Consider the following 20,044-nt stretch of genomic DNA (forward strand, 5'->3'; position numbering starts at 1 on the left):
GCAAGTAGCCAGAAATTTCTAACCTTCAAACTAGGTAAAAGGAAGTTCAAATGGACTGTGATACCCTTTGGACTAAAGACAGCACCCTATATTTTTTCAAAAATAATGTACACAGTGATCAAGTATATTAGAACCTCATATAACATCTTAATATTCAACTATCTTGATGACATTCTCATATTAGCAAAAGATTATGTAAAATGTAAAAATCACATTCAGCTAGTCATTAAGATCTTGTCAGACTTAGGATGGAATATCTCACTTAAAAAATCTACAATTGAACCGACTCAAAGAATTGAATTTTTAGGAGTGCATTACAATATGATTAAGAAAACTATGAATCCCAGTGGGAAAAACATAGAGAAGTGTGTCGAATTAGCCAAAGCTTTCTCCAACTCTATTAAATCCGACCTGCATTCTTATCAAATGTTAATCGGAGCTTTAAATTTTAGTGCATCCTATACAAGCTTGGGAAGATTCCATCTTAAATATCTCCACAGGTACCACAGTTATTTTAATTCAGGGTACAAAATCATTCCCCACACCTTCAAAAAATACCTAAAGCCATGGGAACAGAGACAAATGTACAGAGAGATTAACATTCCAAAACCACAGATAGATGCAGAACTTTTCACTGACGCTTCCAACCAGGGTTGGGGAGGTGCATTAGTAATAGCGGGTAATATGCTCTCAATAAATGGTACTTGGACAAATGAAGAATCCTCCCTTCACATCAATGTAAGAGAGTTATTAGCTTGCTTCTATTCTTTGGAACACTTCATCACAAGGTTATACAACAAGGTAGTCTTAATACATGTTGATTCAAAGGTTACTAATTGTTGGATAAAGAAACAGGGTAGTATCAGAAACAAGTTAGCCCATGAACTAGTCAGGAAAATACTTAGTACCATGAAGGATCACAACATACAGATAAATTCCAGATGGATCAGGGGAGTAAGTAACACCATCGCAGACTCACTTTCCAGGGACCTGGGTTCCATTCACACAGAAACTTCCCTCAGTGACAGTCTATTCTCCTTAATCTGCTCTGACTTCAATTTCACCCCAGAAATAGATCTGTTCTCAAATGGTTTCAATACTAAGTGCAAAAAGTTCTGTTCATCTCTTCCAAATCAAAAAGCCATCAGCAATAATGCACTTACGATTAGCTGGAAGGGATCAACACCCCTCTATGCCTTTCCACCAGGATTCTTACTACACAAAGTAGCTTTTAAAATCAATAAAGAATGCAATAATAATATGCTTTTCTGCACCATATCGCAGGGGACGGAACCATGGATTCCATTAGTGAAGTCAGTCGCGAAGCAGCACAAACGATATATTGTGAAGATCGAAGACTACCAGATAGTTCTCAAGGATTGTATCTCACCCTCAGCAAAGCTCCAATCAACTTTGATCGCCTTCAAAATTTAAAGGATCAGCTCCCTAACGTCTTTCCTCCTGAGGTTTGCTCCAAAATTGCTGTCAGCTTGAGGGACAGCTCCTTGCACAAGTATGAAAACCTATACAACATTTTTAAAAGTTTCATTCACAAGGAGTATGGAAGAGACAACAAATTTCCCCTGTTAGCAATTATTTTATTTTTCAATCACCTTATAGACAAAGGTCTGTCTTACAACACCCTGAAGAGCTACAGAGCAGCTTTAGGTCCTATCTTGTCAGGCTATTTCCCAGGTTACTGTCTTGCAGAGGACAAATATGTCAAAGCAATGATATCGGGAGTTAATAGAAGGAAACCTAGAAATTCTCACCAGTTCCCTGGCTGGGATCTAGACAAAGTAATTTCATTTCTCAACACCACGAAAGATAACTCTACCTTACTACTGACACAGAAAACCTTGTTCCTAGTAGCCTTAGCTTGCCCTTTAAGAGCTAATCAATTTAACAATCTCAGCATTTCCAGGAGCACCTTCACCCCAGAACACATTGTCTTACGGAACCACCCTTCCTTCATGGCCAAAAACCAAAAGAACAACTACACGCCAATAGAGATCAGCTTTAGGAAGCTTCCTAACAGACCAAAAATATGTCCAGTCAGACAATTGAACTTCTATTTGGAATACACCAACAAAGTCTGTATGGAAAGAAACATAGACAGGAAAGACCACATATGGCTAGATGAACACTTCAAGATAATGTCTCTACAAAAAATGAGACAACTTTTTAGGGAGTGCATTTTCAGAGCCGACCCAAATGCAACTAAACAGTCAACGAATTTTCACTCTATAAGGGGGCAAGCTTCATCAAGACTGCTATACAATGGAGTATCGATACAAGAAATCATGTCCAGAATGAATTGGAGAAGCGACTCTGTCTTCAGCTCTTACTATGCTCTCCTCGGCTTACAGGGAGCTTTCGATGCTGTGGTCGCTGGACTTCATCTTCAAGCCCCCTGAAGCATCTGCCTAGCTACCACTGGTGAGTCCGGAAGGTTGAGACCTCCCTCTCCAGAACTGTAAGTTTACTTGTGAACGAAGGTTCTGGAGTGGGAGGTGAGACCTTCCGGACTCAAAGTCTGGGTCACCCTCCAACCCTTCCCCCGTGAGCCGAGGAGACCATGTACAGTACTTAGGAGGGAATATTCTAACAACTTCATAATTCAACAGAGTAGGCTATATACAAGAACACACACATACAATCACTATTATTCCACAGAAAACAAACTAACTGGAATCTTTCAATATTCATATCAACCAAGAGAGCACAAGAAGATTGAATTTACTAGTAAAAAGACCTTTATGTCCAACAATTTGCACCTTCACAGTAATTCCTTCATAACTTGCACTACCAAGGTAAGCTCAACCACTTCTGTGTTATTTTTTGTTCTATTACAACTTCAAAAATGTGACTTCCATTGCCGAGTCAACCCGCTCGTCTCTGGTAACTCCGCCCAAGGGGGCGTGGTTTAGGGCTCGCGCCGCCGCTTGGGGGGGTTCCAGGGGTGGGTGTATAAGCTACCACTGGTGAGTCCGGAAGGTCTCACCTCCCACTCCAGAACCTTCGTTCACAAGTAAACTTACAGTTCCTCAACCAGTACCACTGTAACCCAGATTGCTGACTTCCTGTTATATCTAAGGAAAGTAAGATCCCTTTCAGCTCCTACGATCAAGGGTTACAGAAGTATGTTGGCAGCGGTTTTCCGCCACAGAGGCTTGGATCTTTCCACCAACAAAGATCTACAGGACCTCCCTAGGTCTTTTGAGACCTCAAAGGAACGTCGGTTGTCCACTCCAGGCTGGAATCTAGACGTGGTCCTAAGGTTCCTTATGTCATCAAGATTTGAACCTCTCCAATCAGCCTCTTTTTAGGACCTCACATTAAAAACTCTTTTCCTCGTGTGCTTGACAACAGCTAAAAGAGTAAGTGAGATCCACGCCTTCAGCAGGATCATTGTTTTCACATCTGAAACGGCTACATGTTCCTTGCAGCTCGGTTTTTGCTAAACGAGCTTCCTTCACGTCCTTGGCCTAAGTCGTTCGAGATCCCAAGCCTGTCCAACTTGGTGGGGAATGATCTGAAGAGAGTACTTTGCCCAGTTAGAGCTCTTAGGTACTATCTAAAAAGGTCTTAACCTTTACAAGGACAATCAGAAGCCTTATAGTGTGCTATCAAGAAACCTTCTTTTCCAAGTTCTAAGAACTCAGTTTCTTACTATTCAGGCTTCTGATTAGAGAAACACATTCTCATCTGAAGGAAGAAGACCTTGCTTTGCTGAAGGTAAGGACACATGAAGTGGGAGCTGTGGCTACTTCAGTGGCCTTCAAACAGAGCCATTCTCTGCAGAGTGTTATGGATGCAACCTATTGGAGAAGCAAGTCAGTGTTCGCATCATTCTATCTCAAAGATGTCCAGTCTCTTTACGAGTACTGCTACACCCTGGGACCATTCGTAGCAACGAATGCAGTAGTAGGCGAGGGCTCAGCCTCTACATTCCCATAATCCCATAACCTTTTAACCTTTCTCTTGAATACTTTTTATGGGTTGTACGGTCGGCTAAGAAGCCTTCCACTTCCTTGTTGATTTGGCGGGTGGTCAATTCTTTCTTGAGAAGCGCCGAGGTTAAAGGTTGTGATGAGGTCCTTTAGTATGGGTTGCAGCCCTGTATACTTTAGCACCTTTGAGTTGATTCAGCCTCCCAAGAGGAACGCTGCGCTCAGTAAGGAAGACGATCTTATTAAAGGCAGAGTAACGGTTCAAGTCGACTTCCTTACCAGGTACTTATTATTTCATTGTTATTGTGGATAACTGATTATATGAAATACGGGATACTTAGCTATCCTTTAATCTTGTACACTGGTTTTCACCCACCCCCCTGGGTGTGAATCAGCTACATGATTATCGGGTAAGTTTAATATTGAAAAATGTTATTTTTATTAGTAAAATAAATTTTTGAATATACTTACCCGATAATCATGATTTAATCGACCCTCCCTTCCTCCCCATAGAGAACCAGTGGACCGAGGAATAATTGAGGAGGTGTCAACAAGAAGTACTTGAGTACCTGGCCACAGGTGGCGCTGGTAAGTACACCCCCTTCTAGTATTGTGATAGCTGGCGTATCCCTCCATAGAATTCTGTCGGGCAACGGAGTTGACAGCTACATGATTATCGGGTAAGTATATTCAAAAATTTATTTTACTAATAAAAATAACATATTTTTATTCGATAATTTAAAATCAACTTACACTCTATTTCTTATCTAATTTTCTACTTTGTTTTTTCTAACATGTTTTCTCCTGCATAAAAAGGATTCCCTTGAATAGCTTGTTTGATATTTCTTGATTTTTTTTTTGTATACTGTTTTAGTAAATGGTGTCAGAGGCTTGTCAGATGTTAGTCTTAATCTCCATCTCCTTTCATGGCAGAGTAGTCAGTTGTAAGCAACACTTTTGAATTTGTGCAAAAAAAAAAATATATAAAATTGAAATGATTTAAAATATATAAATGATTTTGTAGTAATGGTAGAACAATGTAATGTGTTCTATTTAATTTTCACATTTAGATTATCATTTCAAAAATGTATGATTGACATTTTCATGTAATACACCATTTATAATTATGTATCCCTAAAAGTAAAGAGCAACCTTGTCTTAAATATCCTTGTTTTAACCTTCTGCCAGAGGTTAAAACATTATGCAAAGCAATGATTTGTCTGTTAATCCCTCTGTGGCTGTTGGGATGTATACATCCCAGCAAGTACAATGGATCAGCAGGTGAGGCTTCTGTACACCAAGAGGGTACTTGATTTTAGATGGAAATTGGAAATACCCTCCTTGCCAGCTTTTTGTGCGAGTGCTACCCGCTTCTTCCTGGGGAATGATAGCAATTTATATTCTATCAAGTAGGCTATCTCTATGGAAATCAGTTCTTTGTAAAATATGATATGTTTTTCAGTCTTAATGGTGAAATGAGACACCATATTGTTAAGGCTGATTTATAATCATCCCTACCACTTGCTGGGCTGACTTTGGTGATTTGATATTCATGGGAAGGGGAATACTGAAAGGGTAAGGTAATGCTAGTTTTAATCTTCTTTAAAGCCTTTGTTCCAGTAATGTTTGTAAAAGGGTACAAAGAGTTTTTGTGCTGTTACATATGGCATTAAGGGGTCTAAGCGTGTTATTAAAGGGTGGAGCATATATTCAGGGATTTTTAACTTATGGTGTATCCATTACCTAACACCTTGGAATTTTAGTGATGATTGTATTTTATTTACACTGTTTATAAGAGAAAACTGTATGGAACTGATTTCCATTTATATTCACTAATGTAGATGTATATTAGAGTATAAGAAAGCTTTAAATAGGTTTATTTGCACCTGAACACTTCTATTTTCTAATGCACTTTGCATGCATGGCCTTTACCCAATTCAACAGATGATACATGAATACCACCAGGGACTTGGAATACACGGATCGCCTCCGCCACATGTATATGGGCAAATGGAATCTCCCTGGGGAGGCTACGTTCCACCCCCTCCACCTATGCCCACTCATCTTCAAGGGGGAGAGGTATGCTGTATCCTACTTTAATTAGTGTTACTGTACTTAAGTATGGGAGATAGAGATACTTTGGGTAAATAGAACAGTGTAGTTTTAATAGGGTAATATGCACTTTTTCATTTAAGAATAAGGTATATTAGCCAATTAAAAAGGACTAAAGCTGGAAGTGCAATATTGCTGTAAATGGGGAAACATTTAAACTCAATTTTTTCTGTAAACTTTATAGGATATGCAAGGTGGTTTCATGGATCCTTATCAACGAGCTAAGACAGTTCGCATTGGGAAGTGGAGATGGCCCCCGCCAAAGGGCGAAGAAGATCCCAATGACTCCTTCTTCCAGTTCAAAATTCGTAAACAGAGCAGAAAAACCTCAAAGCAAAGTGATGGAAAGGTAAATTATGCACATTGAATTTTCTTAATCCTACTGTAATTAATATTACTCATATTTTCTTCTCAATTTTATGTATAATTGTAAATAACACTGTATTATAGTTTATGCTGCAGCAGTAGAATCAAAATATAAACTATTACTTTAGTTGACATTTTGTATGAAAAAGAATTGGATGCTAAAGATATTTGGCAATCTACTTGCATTTTCAACCAAATTCGTCTTTTTACTTCAATATATTAACAGGAGTCTCAACGTCCAAGTAAAGATGAGAGTTTTGGAATTGAGTGGGAAGAATTTGATATTGGAGGGACAAGTAGTGCTGAGCCATCACCAAGAAAGGAATCTCAGTCGCATTCTTCAGCCAAGCAACGGGAATCAGGGAATAGTTATAGCCAACAAGCATCTCATCCATCATCTCCACCCAAGTGAGTTTTGATATGATGTATTGTTAGTCATGTTCTTAAAAAATAATGCTCTGTGATGCCTTTTTTTGCAGGATGAAATAGAGATCAGACTTTTTGTCCTGGCTAGATAAAACTAAAGTAATAATAATTTTTTTGATAAGACTTTCCTAAAAGAGAGAGCCCCGTTCCACATATTGTTACTTCTGTGTTTTTTCCTGGTGTATATATATATATATATATATTTATTTATTTTCAGCTGTAAAAGAAATTTTCCTATGTTAAAAACTATTTTGCATCTGACATTTATCATGAATGATTAAGGACATAAATTGAGAGACCAAAATAATAAGATTTTGATAATAAGTTTGGATGCCTTGAAAGTTTACTCTATAGAAATCCAAGGTCAGACAGAAATCAAAGTAACTATACAAAAGCTTCTGCCTAATTCACATGTATTGTTTTATTTTTTTTTACAGAAGCATTTGTGGTTAAATAGCATTCTAATGTAATATATTTGTACAGTATCCATGAGATTTGTGAAGGGGATGATCAGAATAACCTCTTTAATGGAGGTTTTGAAACTTTTTTTTTTATCTTGTTTCATTAAAAATATTTATCTATACGGTTTAAAAAATAAGAAATTTGAACATAATTTTTTTTGTAAAGTTTCCTCATGCACAGTACAAGGTAGCCTACTCCTCACTTAAAACCATATATAATCCTAATTACTAAACTATTGCAGAATGGTCACCTCATTATACCTCTTGACTCACTAATTATTCACATCACTTGTCTCTATAGAATAGTGGACTGTTAGAAAATTAAACAGTGAGTTGAATGATTAAGGAAATTCTTGGTTAATAGAAAAATAAAACTGAGTGTATATACTGTATGCATTTGTCAGCTGATTTTGTTTATACATGGTATTGAGTAAAGTTAGTCAATTAGTAATCTATGTTTAAAGTTTTTATACAGTAGTTCAGCTAATATCCGTTTAGATGTAGGTTGCATATGTATGCTCACATATTCCTCTCTTACATATAATTAAATACAGTACTGTAATTGTGTATAAAATGAGACTGAAGTTATCTTGCAATTATAAAACAAGTTCTCAGTATTGCTTCAAATGAAACCATCACTAAGAGAGTCTTGAATGCATACTGACCATCTTTGATAATTGGTTTTTTTTTTATTTTACCTCATTACATTGTCTTAAATGGTGGAAATCAATGACACTAGGAAGTAGATTTATTTAGCTACCTCAAAGTCTAAACAAATATTTTTTTCTTGAGCATTTTCTTACTCTGCAGTGTGTTGAATCTTGACATATATTTTTTTTCTTCTAAATTTTGCTAAGCGTTTGTAAGCCTCTTAATTTTCAAGAAAAGCTCTCAAAGCTAATCGGAAGTCCTTTTTACATTTTTTTTTTACAATTATTTTCTTCTGTCTTCACATAATGAATTTACTTAATTTGGCTTGATTTTTGTTATGTTATTTTACTGCTAATTGCATTTTTAATTTGTTAGATTATTATCTTAAATGATTTTAACCCACAGGGAAAAGACAGAGGCCAAAGAAAAGGGACCATCTAGACGTCGCCGAGACTCTTGGGATAATCCTGTTGATGAAAGTGGCAGACGATCTCCAGGAATTGGAAAACTTAAGATTTCTCGGGAAATGAGAGAGAAATTAGAAGCTCTAACGTCATCTCATCCATCAAGGTAAAGTTTTTATGATGTAATACCTGATTATAGAAATTAGCTCTTTTTTTTATGAACCTCCCCTGATGTTCATATTACTTCTCTCTTGAAGCTTGGCTGATATCAACGATTACCCGCAAAAAGCATAAAATTTCCCGTTTTCTTTCTTTTCGAAGGCATAGTCCTCTAGTACAGTATTTAGATAATCTAGTGGTTATTGGTAATAACTATGCTGGCGATAGGCCTACACCATACCTGCTTTTTCTTTCAGTCTTTTCATCAACTTGCTCGTGTTTTAGGGTGACACTATATTACCCCCAGATTATGAAGCATTTATGTGATATTTAGATTATTAATGATTATATGGGATGCCTTCTCTTAGGTTTGATAGAATGCAAAAGCCTTACTGTTTGTCTTATGGAAAAGTATGGTAAAGTGATTGCTGACCATAGGGCAAAGGAGAGATTCTAGACTAACCTAGTCTTTTTTAACCATAGCCTAACTCCTTAAGTTTTGTTCAATGATTCTAGTGCAGACCACTGTATTCCAAGATAGAAGACCAAGCTGGTAGACTGTATCTTAATATCTCTCCGCTCATGGAAGTAAGCATTCATGAGCAGCCACTTGTTTCATATGTTAATGGCATAATGAATTCTATATAAACCTTTATAAACCATTGCATCATGTTTCAAATGACAATAACTTAAGTGTTGGTAGACTGAATGCTTATATCTCTCCACTCACTGAATTAGGTGTTCATGACCAGCCTTCTTATCTCCTCCAATGAAGTTGGAAGGAGGTTATATTTCAACCCATGTTTGTGTATGTATGTATGTTTGTAATTTGTGAGTTTGTTTGTGTAAGTATGTGTTTGTAATTTGTGTGTTTGTTTGTGTGTGTGTTCACTTGTGAAGAACTTCCTGACCACAATCTTAATCGTAGAATATTGAAACATGCATGAACTAACTGTTATGTAAAAAGCAGGAAATGATTACATTTTGGAAGGTCAAGGTCACGGTCAAGCAAAATGTCTAATTCACGTAATCAGCCATAATTTTGGACATCGTTGTTACAGAGACTTCAAAGTTGGTTCATACTTGAGTTTATGAAAATCCATGCCAATTAATACATGTTAAGGTCAAAGGTCAAGGCCAAGGTCAAGCAAAAGGTCGAGAAATTAGATGCCGTGGTGGAGCTATACGCTCTACTGAGTACCCCTCTAGTTATTGCCATATGATTGGTGTAAAAAATCATATGATTTATGTAGAACAGGAAAGATAATTTTAAATAATTCTTTTAGAGCTTTGAAGAAAGCTGAAGTGTTGAATCATGTTTTGAATGGCAGAGAGATGGTCTTACAACATCTCAGGATTATATAGTAATCTTTCCTAATGTTTTCAATCATAAATTGAAGGACACTACCATTTATGCTTTCCGGATCAGTTGATTAAGGTAAATTTCTGAAGGATCTTTTTTATTTCCTAAAAGAAACAATTAATGCTTAAACTATAATTTCATCATACTATGATAAATAGTTTTATTTAAAATATCAAAGTGTACTGGAGTTTAATCCATGTTGCCAATGCATGATAATTATAGTTTTTAGGTTTGCAGATCTTGATTATACAGTTTAGGAAATCACTGATTCTTCTTCCAATTCATTCGTTAGTTTTTGTGCAATTTGGTTTACCATTTCATAAACCAAATACGCCATCTTGCTCTTGGTGCAAACTCAGGAATTTCATGAAGTTATATATAAGATCATGTTATGATAAAACACCATTTTTTAATTTTTCCCTCCAGTTTGGAAAAGAGCTTTCCCAATTACAAACAGCTTGGCGGTTATGAGCATTGCTTTTTTCACTTCAGCTACAGCTTTTTGTTTGTTTGGCAGTATCCTTGATCTTTTTTCCAGAGTGAATAAGGGTATAATGTAAAAATATACAGTATCAATCTTATTTTACTTAACTTTTTAACATAATTACGGCAATTGTCTACTATTGTACAATAATTGAAATACAAGTGAAACATCTGTTATCAGATTCGATTGTAGTACCTCCTGGTGATGTGGTCCATTAAAAGTTGTTTTGTTTTATTAATTGTGTAAATTTAAATGGTTTTAGGATATTTTTTTTCATTTGAATACTTAGTATGTCAAGTGAAGTATATAAGAAATTAGGTAATGAAATTGTATTTAAAAACATAATCTGGAGAAATAAGTTTTTATAAACTATTTTGAAGATAATTTTTATACAAAGTCTAGGGGATTAAATAAGTTTACTATTTTAGGAATTTGAATTTGCCATCTCTCTCATTCATTGGCCCACCCATCAGAGTGTGGTTGTTAGCAATATGAAAATCAGGGGAAGTTCATAGAAATAATAGAACACTAGTGATAAAATTTATTTCTCTACTCAACTGATGTTCATATACATGCCCTCCCTCCTTCCCACTGACTAAAGATGTCACCAAAATAGGAGATTTGTTTTGACTTGGAGACAAACTTAATAGGAGGTATATTGTGTACCAACACTTCAGCTATTGCCATTGGCCTCTAGATTTTCTTAATACTGTACAAGAGGAGGCCTAAGTCTATTGAAAGGTAAGAAAATGGAAAGTTTCAAGATTTTTGGGGTAAACAGCTATATAAGCCAAGCTTTGAAAGAGAAGGACAGGATCAGGTAAGTATAGGAAAAAAAATTTTTATCGTTGTTTCATTTTTAGGTTGTTAGAAACAGGATTATTTAGATTCTTCAAAAACCCAAGAATTTTGTTATATATGAAAGTATTTATTGCTGTTAACTGTTGAAATAGGTTATTTTTGGACACTACCTCTAATGAAATAAGGACTACAATTTTTCAATATTAAACTTACCCGATAATCATGTAGCTGTCAACTCCGTTGCCCGACAGAATTCTATGGAGGGATACGCCAGCTATCACAATACTAGAAGGGGGTGTACTTACCAGCGCCACCTGTGGCCAGGTACTCAAGTACTTCTTGTTGACACCTCCTCAATTATTCCTCTGTCGTGCTTCCGGCAAGACGTTCTGGGATACGCTTATGTTCTTGGAGTATTTTCACGACTTTGGTGAAGTATTTCTCTTTGATTTCGGCTGTCGCTTTACTGGAAACTTCTATATTAGCTTAGTTAGCTTTTGGAATTAATTTGATTAATTATGGTGACGAAGAGAGTATGAACTCTCTTTCACCTTTCAATGGCCGACCCTTCCCTTAGACGGAAGTGTTGGTGTCTAAGAGAGTATAGACTCTCTTTCTTAATTTTGCTTAACAAAAGTTATAGATTTATTTTATATCTCTCCGCCTCTGATAGGCCTCTTCGATTAACTTCCTTTTATTATAAACTTATTAAAATTAATTTTTATATTTGTTTATATTCGACCTTCCTAATAGTAGGCGGTCTTTTCTTGGTACCGAAGTTAATTAACATTGAGCCCGTCATTTCGGTTTTACCTGTTAACATATTATGCTATTTTAATGTCTTTGAAAGAATTTCTTTGATAGTCTAGTACTGTTTTCAAAGTTGAACTAACGTTTGTTTTGTCTCTACAGTTGTTGACGTTCAGAACGTTCAACTTGCACTCTATCGTTACGATAGAGAAAGAATGTTCACGGTTTCACGTTGCAGTAAGAGTAACCGTGTCTAGCGTTTTGTTCATTCTTTCTTAACTTAATGGTTTTGATCCTAATAAAGGAACTTTTCATTTTGGGAAATATTTCAGTTTTTTCCTTTAGCAATAATATGTTTTAACGATATATATGATTGGGCTCTTCTCTCAGGTTCTAAGTCAAGAGAGAGAGAGAGAGAGAGAGAGAGAGAGAGAGAGAGATAGAGACGGAGGGAGAAAGAGGATAAACGTTTCATTCAAGCCTGCCAGGCGTACGAGTAACGTTATCGTTTTTGCTCTTCTCCCTAGTCTCTTTAGGGGAAGAAAGTAAACGTTTCTAGAGTGATCTAGTGTTTAGTCTCTTTCCAGCCACTGATTTATTTATCTTTCATTTGATTTTTCTGTTACATTGTAATTCTGTTTTCGCAATTACTAACTTTTGAGAAAGGATAGAATTGCGTGTTTCAGGTACAAACCACTTAAAGTTTCGAGTTCAGTGAAATAAGTGCAAACAGAAAATCAAAGTGATAAGTGATTAGCGCAAAGTGTGTCAGTGTTGTGCGTGAGGGTACTTCTGTGCGCGCCAGTCGTCCTCCCAGTCCGGGACCTCTTGCAAGCTCCCAAGCCCAGGGGAGAAGCAATGTCGAAGGGCATAAGGGTTCAGCAGGCCTTGATCGGCGCACAGAAGTATCCTCGGTGGTTGTGGGCGTGTCTTACCGAGACCGTCACTCCCACCCGCAGACGATTGAGCCCTTATTTTGCTCGTCTGCAGAAGAAATTTAGGGGAGAAAACGCTGGTCTCAGGTCTCAAGACCTCTTAAACGTAAAGTCCAGACCTATGCCAGACGTACGAAGTTAGAGTTCAACAACCCGGATGCAGTCATTGGGTTAGCTCTGACTCTCCTCAGTCATCAGTTGAATGCACTCCGCCTAAGAGGAGTAAGGTTCTGCCGCAACAGATCTCTGCTGTTAAGGCTTTACCTCAGCAGACCTTAGTGTCTGCCGACCCCAAGTTGACTCTACTGCAGTCCATGCAGTCACAACTTTCGGTCTTGATGCGTGAGTGTCGGGCTGAGAGTGTTGCGCCTCCGCCTCCGCCTACACTCCCTCCGCCTGCGCTCGCTCCGCCTGATCGCAGTACCACCTGCCAGGCGTACGATGTTGAGCCACGTTCTGAGTTTGCTGTTCCCAGTGGTGTTCAGCCTCCGCCTTCTTTAAGGCAACCTTTACAATGGGATCAGGAGGATTATACCTCTCTTCCTCCGCCTCCACTTGCTGCTCCACCAGTGATGCAACACTCGGTTGAGGTACAACAACCTCTCCCGTCCTTGAGTCAGTCTCCTCAGCTCTCGCTGCAGCGAGCTCAACCCTCCACAAGGCAAGCACCACTACACCTTAGCCTTGCGCCTCAGGAGCCTCAGCTTGCGAGACATTTACCTTGTTCTGCGCAGCCTCTACCTCATCGCGCTCCGCTCACACCACAGGAACAGGAACTTGCTACTCCGATTCCGCCAACCGCTCAGCAAGCGCAACCCTTGGGTTCAGCCACTCATGCCAGGAGTCAGCCTCCTCCACCCATGCGCCTACCTTCTGCTACTTCCTTTGATCAGCCTTTGCAGACTGAGCCTCAGGTGTTCCCTCAACAGAGTCTTGAAGAGGAAACCACAACTATTGTTGTTCCAGCTCGTTCTGTCTCTGCTGTTCAGCATACTTTACCTCCATTTTCAAACCTTATGATAATGGAGGTTATTTGTATTACTTATAAAAATATATTTGTATTCCTTGCAATATATTTTTAACAATATCGCAGAATATGGCAAAAAATATGAATCATGAGTTATGAATGTAAGGTAAATATTATGTTGATATTTAAACCCCATGCAAGCATGCATAAAGCACTCTAGCACTGGTCATGGAATTTCTGAGAAATGTTTAACGCCATGCACACGCTCTGCTTACCCTACAGCATGCTCTACATACAGCATGCTCTACATACAGCATGCTCTGCTTACAGCATGCTCTGCATACTACATGCTCTGCATACAGCATGCTCTGCATTCAGCATGCTCTGCATACAACATGCTCTACATACAGCATGCTCTGCATACAGCATGCTCTGCATACAACATGCTCTGCATACAGCATGCTCTGCATTCAGCATGCTCTGCATACAACATGCTCTGCATACAGCATGCTCTGCATTCAGCATGCTCTGCATACAACATGCTCTACATACAGCATGCTCTGCATACAGCATACTCTGCACACAACATGCTCTGCATACCTTACCGCATGCTTCTCAGTCACACATCTTTGGTTGTTGCCAACTCACTCGACTGTCAAGCAGTTTCATAACGTTGCCTTCTAGTCTGCTGCTTTTGCACCAGTGAACCCTCACTGAGAGAACTTAGCTTTTCTAGGATATGGTCCCTGTAGATGAGAAAGTTCTTTTCTCCCTCCTTCTGATATTCCCTTGAGGACTCTGTCATTTGGAGGGAGCCTTTAGCTGCATAGCCTCTTATGGACTTTTATTTAAGCATAACATGCTTCCAGGGAAGGTAATGGTTCCACTTCAGTCGCTAATCCCGTCTGTTACCACACCTGCTCCCATAGACCTTGAGCTGTGTTGCAAGACATGCAGTCCAAGCTTAGTCCTTGTTAGAGGATTTTTTGTTTACGGGGTCAATGTGTCACGGGGAAGACGTTCAACAACCAACAGAAGTGACTTGTTGTGACGCAGTGCGGCAACCTCAGCAACCCGATAAGGAGTTGTCTGTACGACCCAGACAGTCTAGACAGATTCGGGTTGTCACTGTACTTCCTCGCTTGCCCATGATTGACAGTTCACAGACCGTGCAGCAGTACCATGATCTTGTGTCCGGCTCCGTCAGACGACTGGCTTTTAAGAGCTCCCACAAGTCGTCGCTGTCTGGAGATTTTCAAATGGACTATGGATCTGACCAAGGAACTGGGCCTCCTGGTCAATTTTGAGGAGTCTCAGCTCGTTCCATCCCAGACCATTGTCTCCTTGGGTATGGATCTTCAGAGTCGAGCTTTTCGAACTTTTCCGTCGGCCCCAAGGATCTTCCAAGCCCTAGAATGCATCCAGAGCATGCTGAGAAGGAACCGATGCTCAGTCAGGTAGTGGATGAGTCTAACAGGGACACTTTCATCGCTGGCCCTGTTCATCGTGTTAGGGAGACTCCACCTCCCCCCCCTTCAGTTTCATCTAGCTGCTCACTGGATAAAGGACATGACGCTAGAGACGGTCTCAGTTCCTGTTTCCGAAGAGAGGAGGTCTTCTCTCGCGTGGTGTAAGAACAGCTTTCTTCTCAAGGAAGTCTACCTTTGGCTGTTCAGAAACACGACCGCCGTCTCCTCTCGGACGCATCAGACACGGGCTGGGGTGCGACTTTGGACGGACAAGAATGCTCGGGATCATGGAATCAGGAGCAAAGGACACTTCACATCAATTGCAAGGAGTTGTTGGCGGTTATTCTGGCCTTGATAAACTTCAAGTCCCTCCAGCTTAACAAAGTGGTGGAGGTGGACTCTGACAACACCACAGCCCTGGCTTACATCTTCAAGCAGGGAGGGACTCTTTCGTGGAAGTTGTTCTAGATCGCAAGGGACCTACTCATCTGGTCTAAAGATCGAAAGCTAACTGGTAACGAGGTTCATTCAGGGCGGTATGAATGTCATGGCAGATCACCTCAGACGGAAGGGTCAGGTCATCCCCACAGAGTGGACCCTTCTCAAGAATGTTTGCAACAGACTTTGGGCCCTGTGGGGTCAGCCAACCATAGATCTGTTCACTACCTCGATAACCTAGAGACTCCTGTTGTATTGTTCTCCGATTCCAGACCCAGCAGCAGTTCACGTGGATGCTTTTCTGCTGGATTGGTTCCATCTCGACCTGTATGCATTCCCGCCGTTCAAGATTGTCAACAGGGTACTTCAGAAGTTCTCCTCTCACTAAGGGACACGGCTGACGTTGGTTGGCTCCGCTCTGGTCCGCGAGAGAATGGTTCTTAGAGGTACTGCAATGGCTGGTCGACATTCCCAGGACTCTTCCTCTAGGAGTGAACCTTCTAAGTCTACCTCACGTAAAGAAGGTACACCCAATCCTCCACGCTCTTCGTCTGACTGCCTTCAGACTTTCGAAAGACTCTCAAGAGCTAGGGGCTTTTCGAAGGAGGCAGCCAGAGCGATTGCCAAAGCAAGGAGAACATCCACTCTCAGAATCTATCAGTCTCAAGGGGAAGTCTTCCGTAGCTGGTACAAGACCAATGCAGTTTCCTCAACCAGTACCACTGTAACCCAGATTGCTGACTTCCTGTTATATCTAAGGAAAGTAAGATCCCTTTCAGCTCCTACGATCAAGGGTTACAGAAGTATGTTGGCAGCGGTTTTCCGCCACAGAGGCTTGGATCTTTCCACCAACAAAGATCTACAGGACCTCCCTAGGCCTTTTGAGACCTCAAAGGAACGTCGGTTGTCCACTCCAGGCTGGAATCTAGACGTGGTCCTAAGGTTCCTTATGTCATCAAGATTTGAACCTCTCCAATCAGCCTCTTTTTAGGACCTCACATTAAATACTCTTTTCCTCGTGTGCTTGACAACAGCTAAAAGAGTAAGTGAGATCCACGCCTTCAGCAGGATCATTGTTTTCACATCTGAAACGGCTACATGTTCCTTGCAGCTCGGTTTTTGCTAAACGAGCTTCCTTCACGTCCTTGGCCTAAGTCGTTCGAGATCCCAAGCCTGTCCAACTTGGTGGGGAATGATCTGAAGAGAGTACTTTGCCCAGTTAGAGCTCTTAGGTACTATCTAAAAAGGTCTTAACCTTTACAAGGACAATCAGAAGCCTTATAGTGTGCTATCAAGAAACCTTCTTTTCCAAGTTCTAAGAACTCAGTTTCTTACTATTCAGGCTTCTGATTAGAGAAACACATTCTCATCTGAAGGAAGAAGACCTTGCTTTGCTGAAGGTAAGGACACATGAAGTGGGAGCTGTGGCTACTTCAGTGGGCTTCAAACAGAACCATTCTCTGCTGAGTGTTATGGATGCAACCTATTGGAGAAGCAAGTCAGTGTTCGCATCATTCTATCTCAAAGATGTCCAGTCTCTTTACGAGTACTGCTACACCCTGGGACCATTCGTAGCAACGAATGCAGTAGTAGGCGAGGGCTCAGCCACTACATTCCCATAATCCCATAACCTTTTAACCTTTCTCTTGAATACTTTTTATGGGTTGTACGGTCGGCTAAGAAGCCTTCCACATCCTTGTTGATTTGGCGGGTGGTCAATTCTTTCTTGAGAAGCGCCGAGGTTAAAGGTTGTGATGAGGTCCTTTAGTATGGGTTGCAGCCCTGTATACTTTAGCACCTTTGAGTTGATTCAGCCTCCCAAGAGGAACGCTGCGCTCAGTAAGGAAGACGATCTTATTAAAGGCAGAGTAACGGTTCAAGTCGACTTCCTTACCAGGTACTTATTATTTCATTGTTATTGTGGATAACTGATTATATGAAATACGGGATACTTAGCTATCCTTTAGTCTTGTACACTGGTTTTCACCCACCCCCCTGGGTGTGAATCAGCTACATGATTATCGGGTAAGTTTAATATTGAAAAATGTTATTTTTATTAGTAAAATAAATTTTTGAATATACTTACCCGATAATCATGATTTAATCGACCCTCCCTTCCTCCCCATAGAGAACCAGTGGACCGAGGAATAATTGAGGAGGTGTCAACAAGAAGTACTTGAGTACCTGGCCACAGGTGGCGCTGGTAAGTACACCCCCTTCTAGTATTGTGATAGCTGGCGTATCCCTCCATAGAATTCTGTCGGGCAACGGAGTTGACAGCTACATGATTATCGGGTAAGTATATTCAAAAATTTATTTTACTAATAAAAATAACATATTTAGAATATATCCATAACACTCATGTTAACCAGATGTTTTGAGATCACAACAATGTTATGTACTGTATATGAATACAATGCTATTAATCTATAGACTGCCTAGTTATTTACTGTGATGATGAATACTGTAATTTTTCTAATATCTAAGTTTTTGGAATTTGATGAGACATACCAAAATTCTGTTTCTTACTTATGAAATGAATTTTCAGATCACAAAAAGGGCCTCCCCAAGGTCAACAGAAAGAACAGAAACGAGGTGGAGTGAAGAAGCTGGAAGCACGCCGCCGTATTCTTTTACAACATCAGTTAACAGGTGATAAATGGGATACAGTAGATTCTGTTAAACATTCATCCTCTAAAACTGAAAAAGGAGTTGTCCCACCACCTCCACCTATAGCTCCTCCAAATATGTATATCAATCATCGCCCACCATCACCAGTTGGGTCCTATTCTTCCCAAGAAAGTTCACCTGTGATACCTCAACATAGATCGCCTCCTATGCCAATTCAGCCCTCAGGGTTCCGCAATGGAGGAGACTACCATGTTGATAATGGAGAACGCCGTACTTCTATATCAACTTTACATACCGAAAAGACAGAACATTTTGAGCGTAAGTAGCCTGCTAACAAGAAAGTTACTGTCATTATTTTTATAATGTAGTTCAGTATCACTAATTTTTTTTTGTGTTTATAAGTTTTTTTTAAAAGTTGGTGGATCTAAATTTCTTTTAATGCAGTTATGTTTGATGCACTATTACATTAATTCTATACAATTTTTTTATTTTTTGTAGTTGAAGAGTCCTCAGAGTTTCTTCAACCTGTTGACAGTGTGCCAATTTTAGTTGACAAAGAACTTGAAAAGAGATCATATGCAGATGTCAAGACTAGACTCCTTCCAGCACTGCATGGGGGTCACATAACTTATGCCCATGTGCCTTGGAATTTAGCATTAAGAAAAGAGGTAAGATGAAAGATTTTCTATCTTTTTAATTAATTGAAGATATTTATGTAAATTGCTTTGATAATTGTATTTTTGTTACTTATCGTTAGAGTATAAGTCTTTATTTCTATTGAATTTTAAAGAATCATGAAATAATCTAAATTATTATAAATCTGTTATAGCCTCTATCTATGTTGTAGGTTTTTACACCAGGAGAAACTTTAACTGGTGATACTTTGCATCTTGTGTTCTGTCAAGTTGTTTTGGATGTTTATGCTGGAAACACACCAAGATTAACACATGAACAACGAACACAAATGAGAAAGGTGAATATTCCACATATTTATTGTTTATTTGTGTAACTGTTTTACCATAACTGAATGTAATTTGATGTATATTCACTAATTTTTCAACATTTCCCAACTTCTCAGATAACAGTATAAAGGTTGTTTGGCAACTCTATGATAAGTGTACTAAGTCTCCTTAGTGTGTGTATTTGCGGAAATTTCTGCCTTCTACCTTCTTAACTTATTTTTGTTTTGTTTTACTGATATTGTAGCAATAGGTTATCAAATTAAAGGATGCTATTATTCTATTAAGGCTATTAGCATTAGTAAGAATAACTATTTTCAATGAAGTGAGGTTTGTAAGCATACAGTAGGTTTATGAAATGATCTCATTCTTTAAAACAATAGTAGTCGTTTTTATGCAAAATTCATTGGGTGTGAGGTTTTGAATGAAACTTTTCATGATGATTATTAAGGGGAATCATTTATTCTTTGCATATTTTATGGATATTAAGTTTAAAAAAATAATGGATTCAGAATGAAGTTTTATTATTTTGATTATTCATAATTGTAAGTCACGGTGACTTACAATTATGAATAATCTTGAGGTGTTCACTTCCAACCTTGTTGCAAAAACTGAAGGTGACCTCAAAATTATTTCTCCTTCTGCCCTCCATATATGAAGAAGTGCTGAGCTGAGTTGAACATCCCATTATTACATGATTTTACTTCTATCTTAA

The 20,044-nt window shown here is 39.0% G+C and overlaps 1 protein-coding gene across 3 annotated transcripts in view; it reads left to right on the forward strand.

Annotated features, from left to right (window-relative positions):
- Positions 1–20,044, forward strand: part of Myo10A (Myosin 10A) — a 418,782-nt gene that overhangs the window by 229,519 nt on the left and 169,219 nt on the right. For all 3 annotated transcript variants that reach the window (XM_068378794.1, XM_068378796.1, XM_068378795.1), the window contains 7 exons: positions 5,898–6,032; positions 6,250–6,414; positions 6,658–6,839; positions 8,375–8,539; positions 18,288–18,688; positions 18,869–19,038; positions 19,218–19,343. In XM_068378794.1, coding sequence (XP_068234895.1) covers positions 5,898–6,032; positions 6,250–6,414; positions 6,658–6,839; positions 8,375–8,539; positions 18,288–18,688; positions 18,869–19,038; positions 19,218–19,343 — 1,344 coding nt within the window. The remainder of the gene's footprint in view (positions 1–5,897; positions 6,033–6,249; positions 6,415–6,657; positions 6,840–8,374; positions 8,540–18,287; positions 18,689–18,868; positions 19,039–19,217; positions 19,344–20,044) is intronic.

The sequence above is a fragment of the Palaemon carinicauda genome, chromosome 8 (assembly GCF_036898095.1).
Source record: "Palaemon carinicauda isolate YSFRI2023 chromosome 8, ASM3689809v2, whole genome shotgun sequence".
NCBI classification, from domain to species: domain Eukaryota; kingdom Metazoa; phylum Arthropoda; class Malacostraca; order Decapoda; family Palaemonidae; genus Palaemon; species Palaemon carinicauda.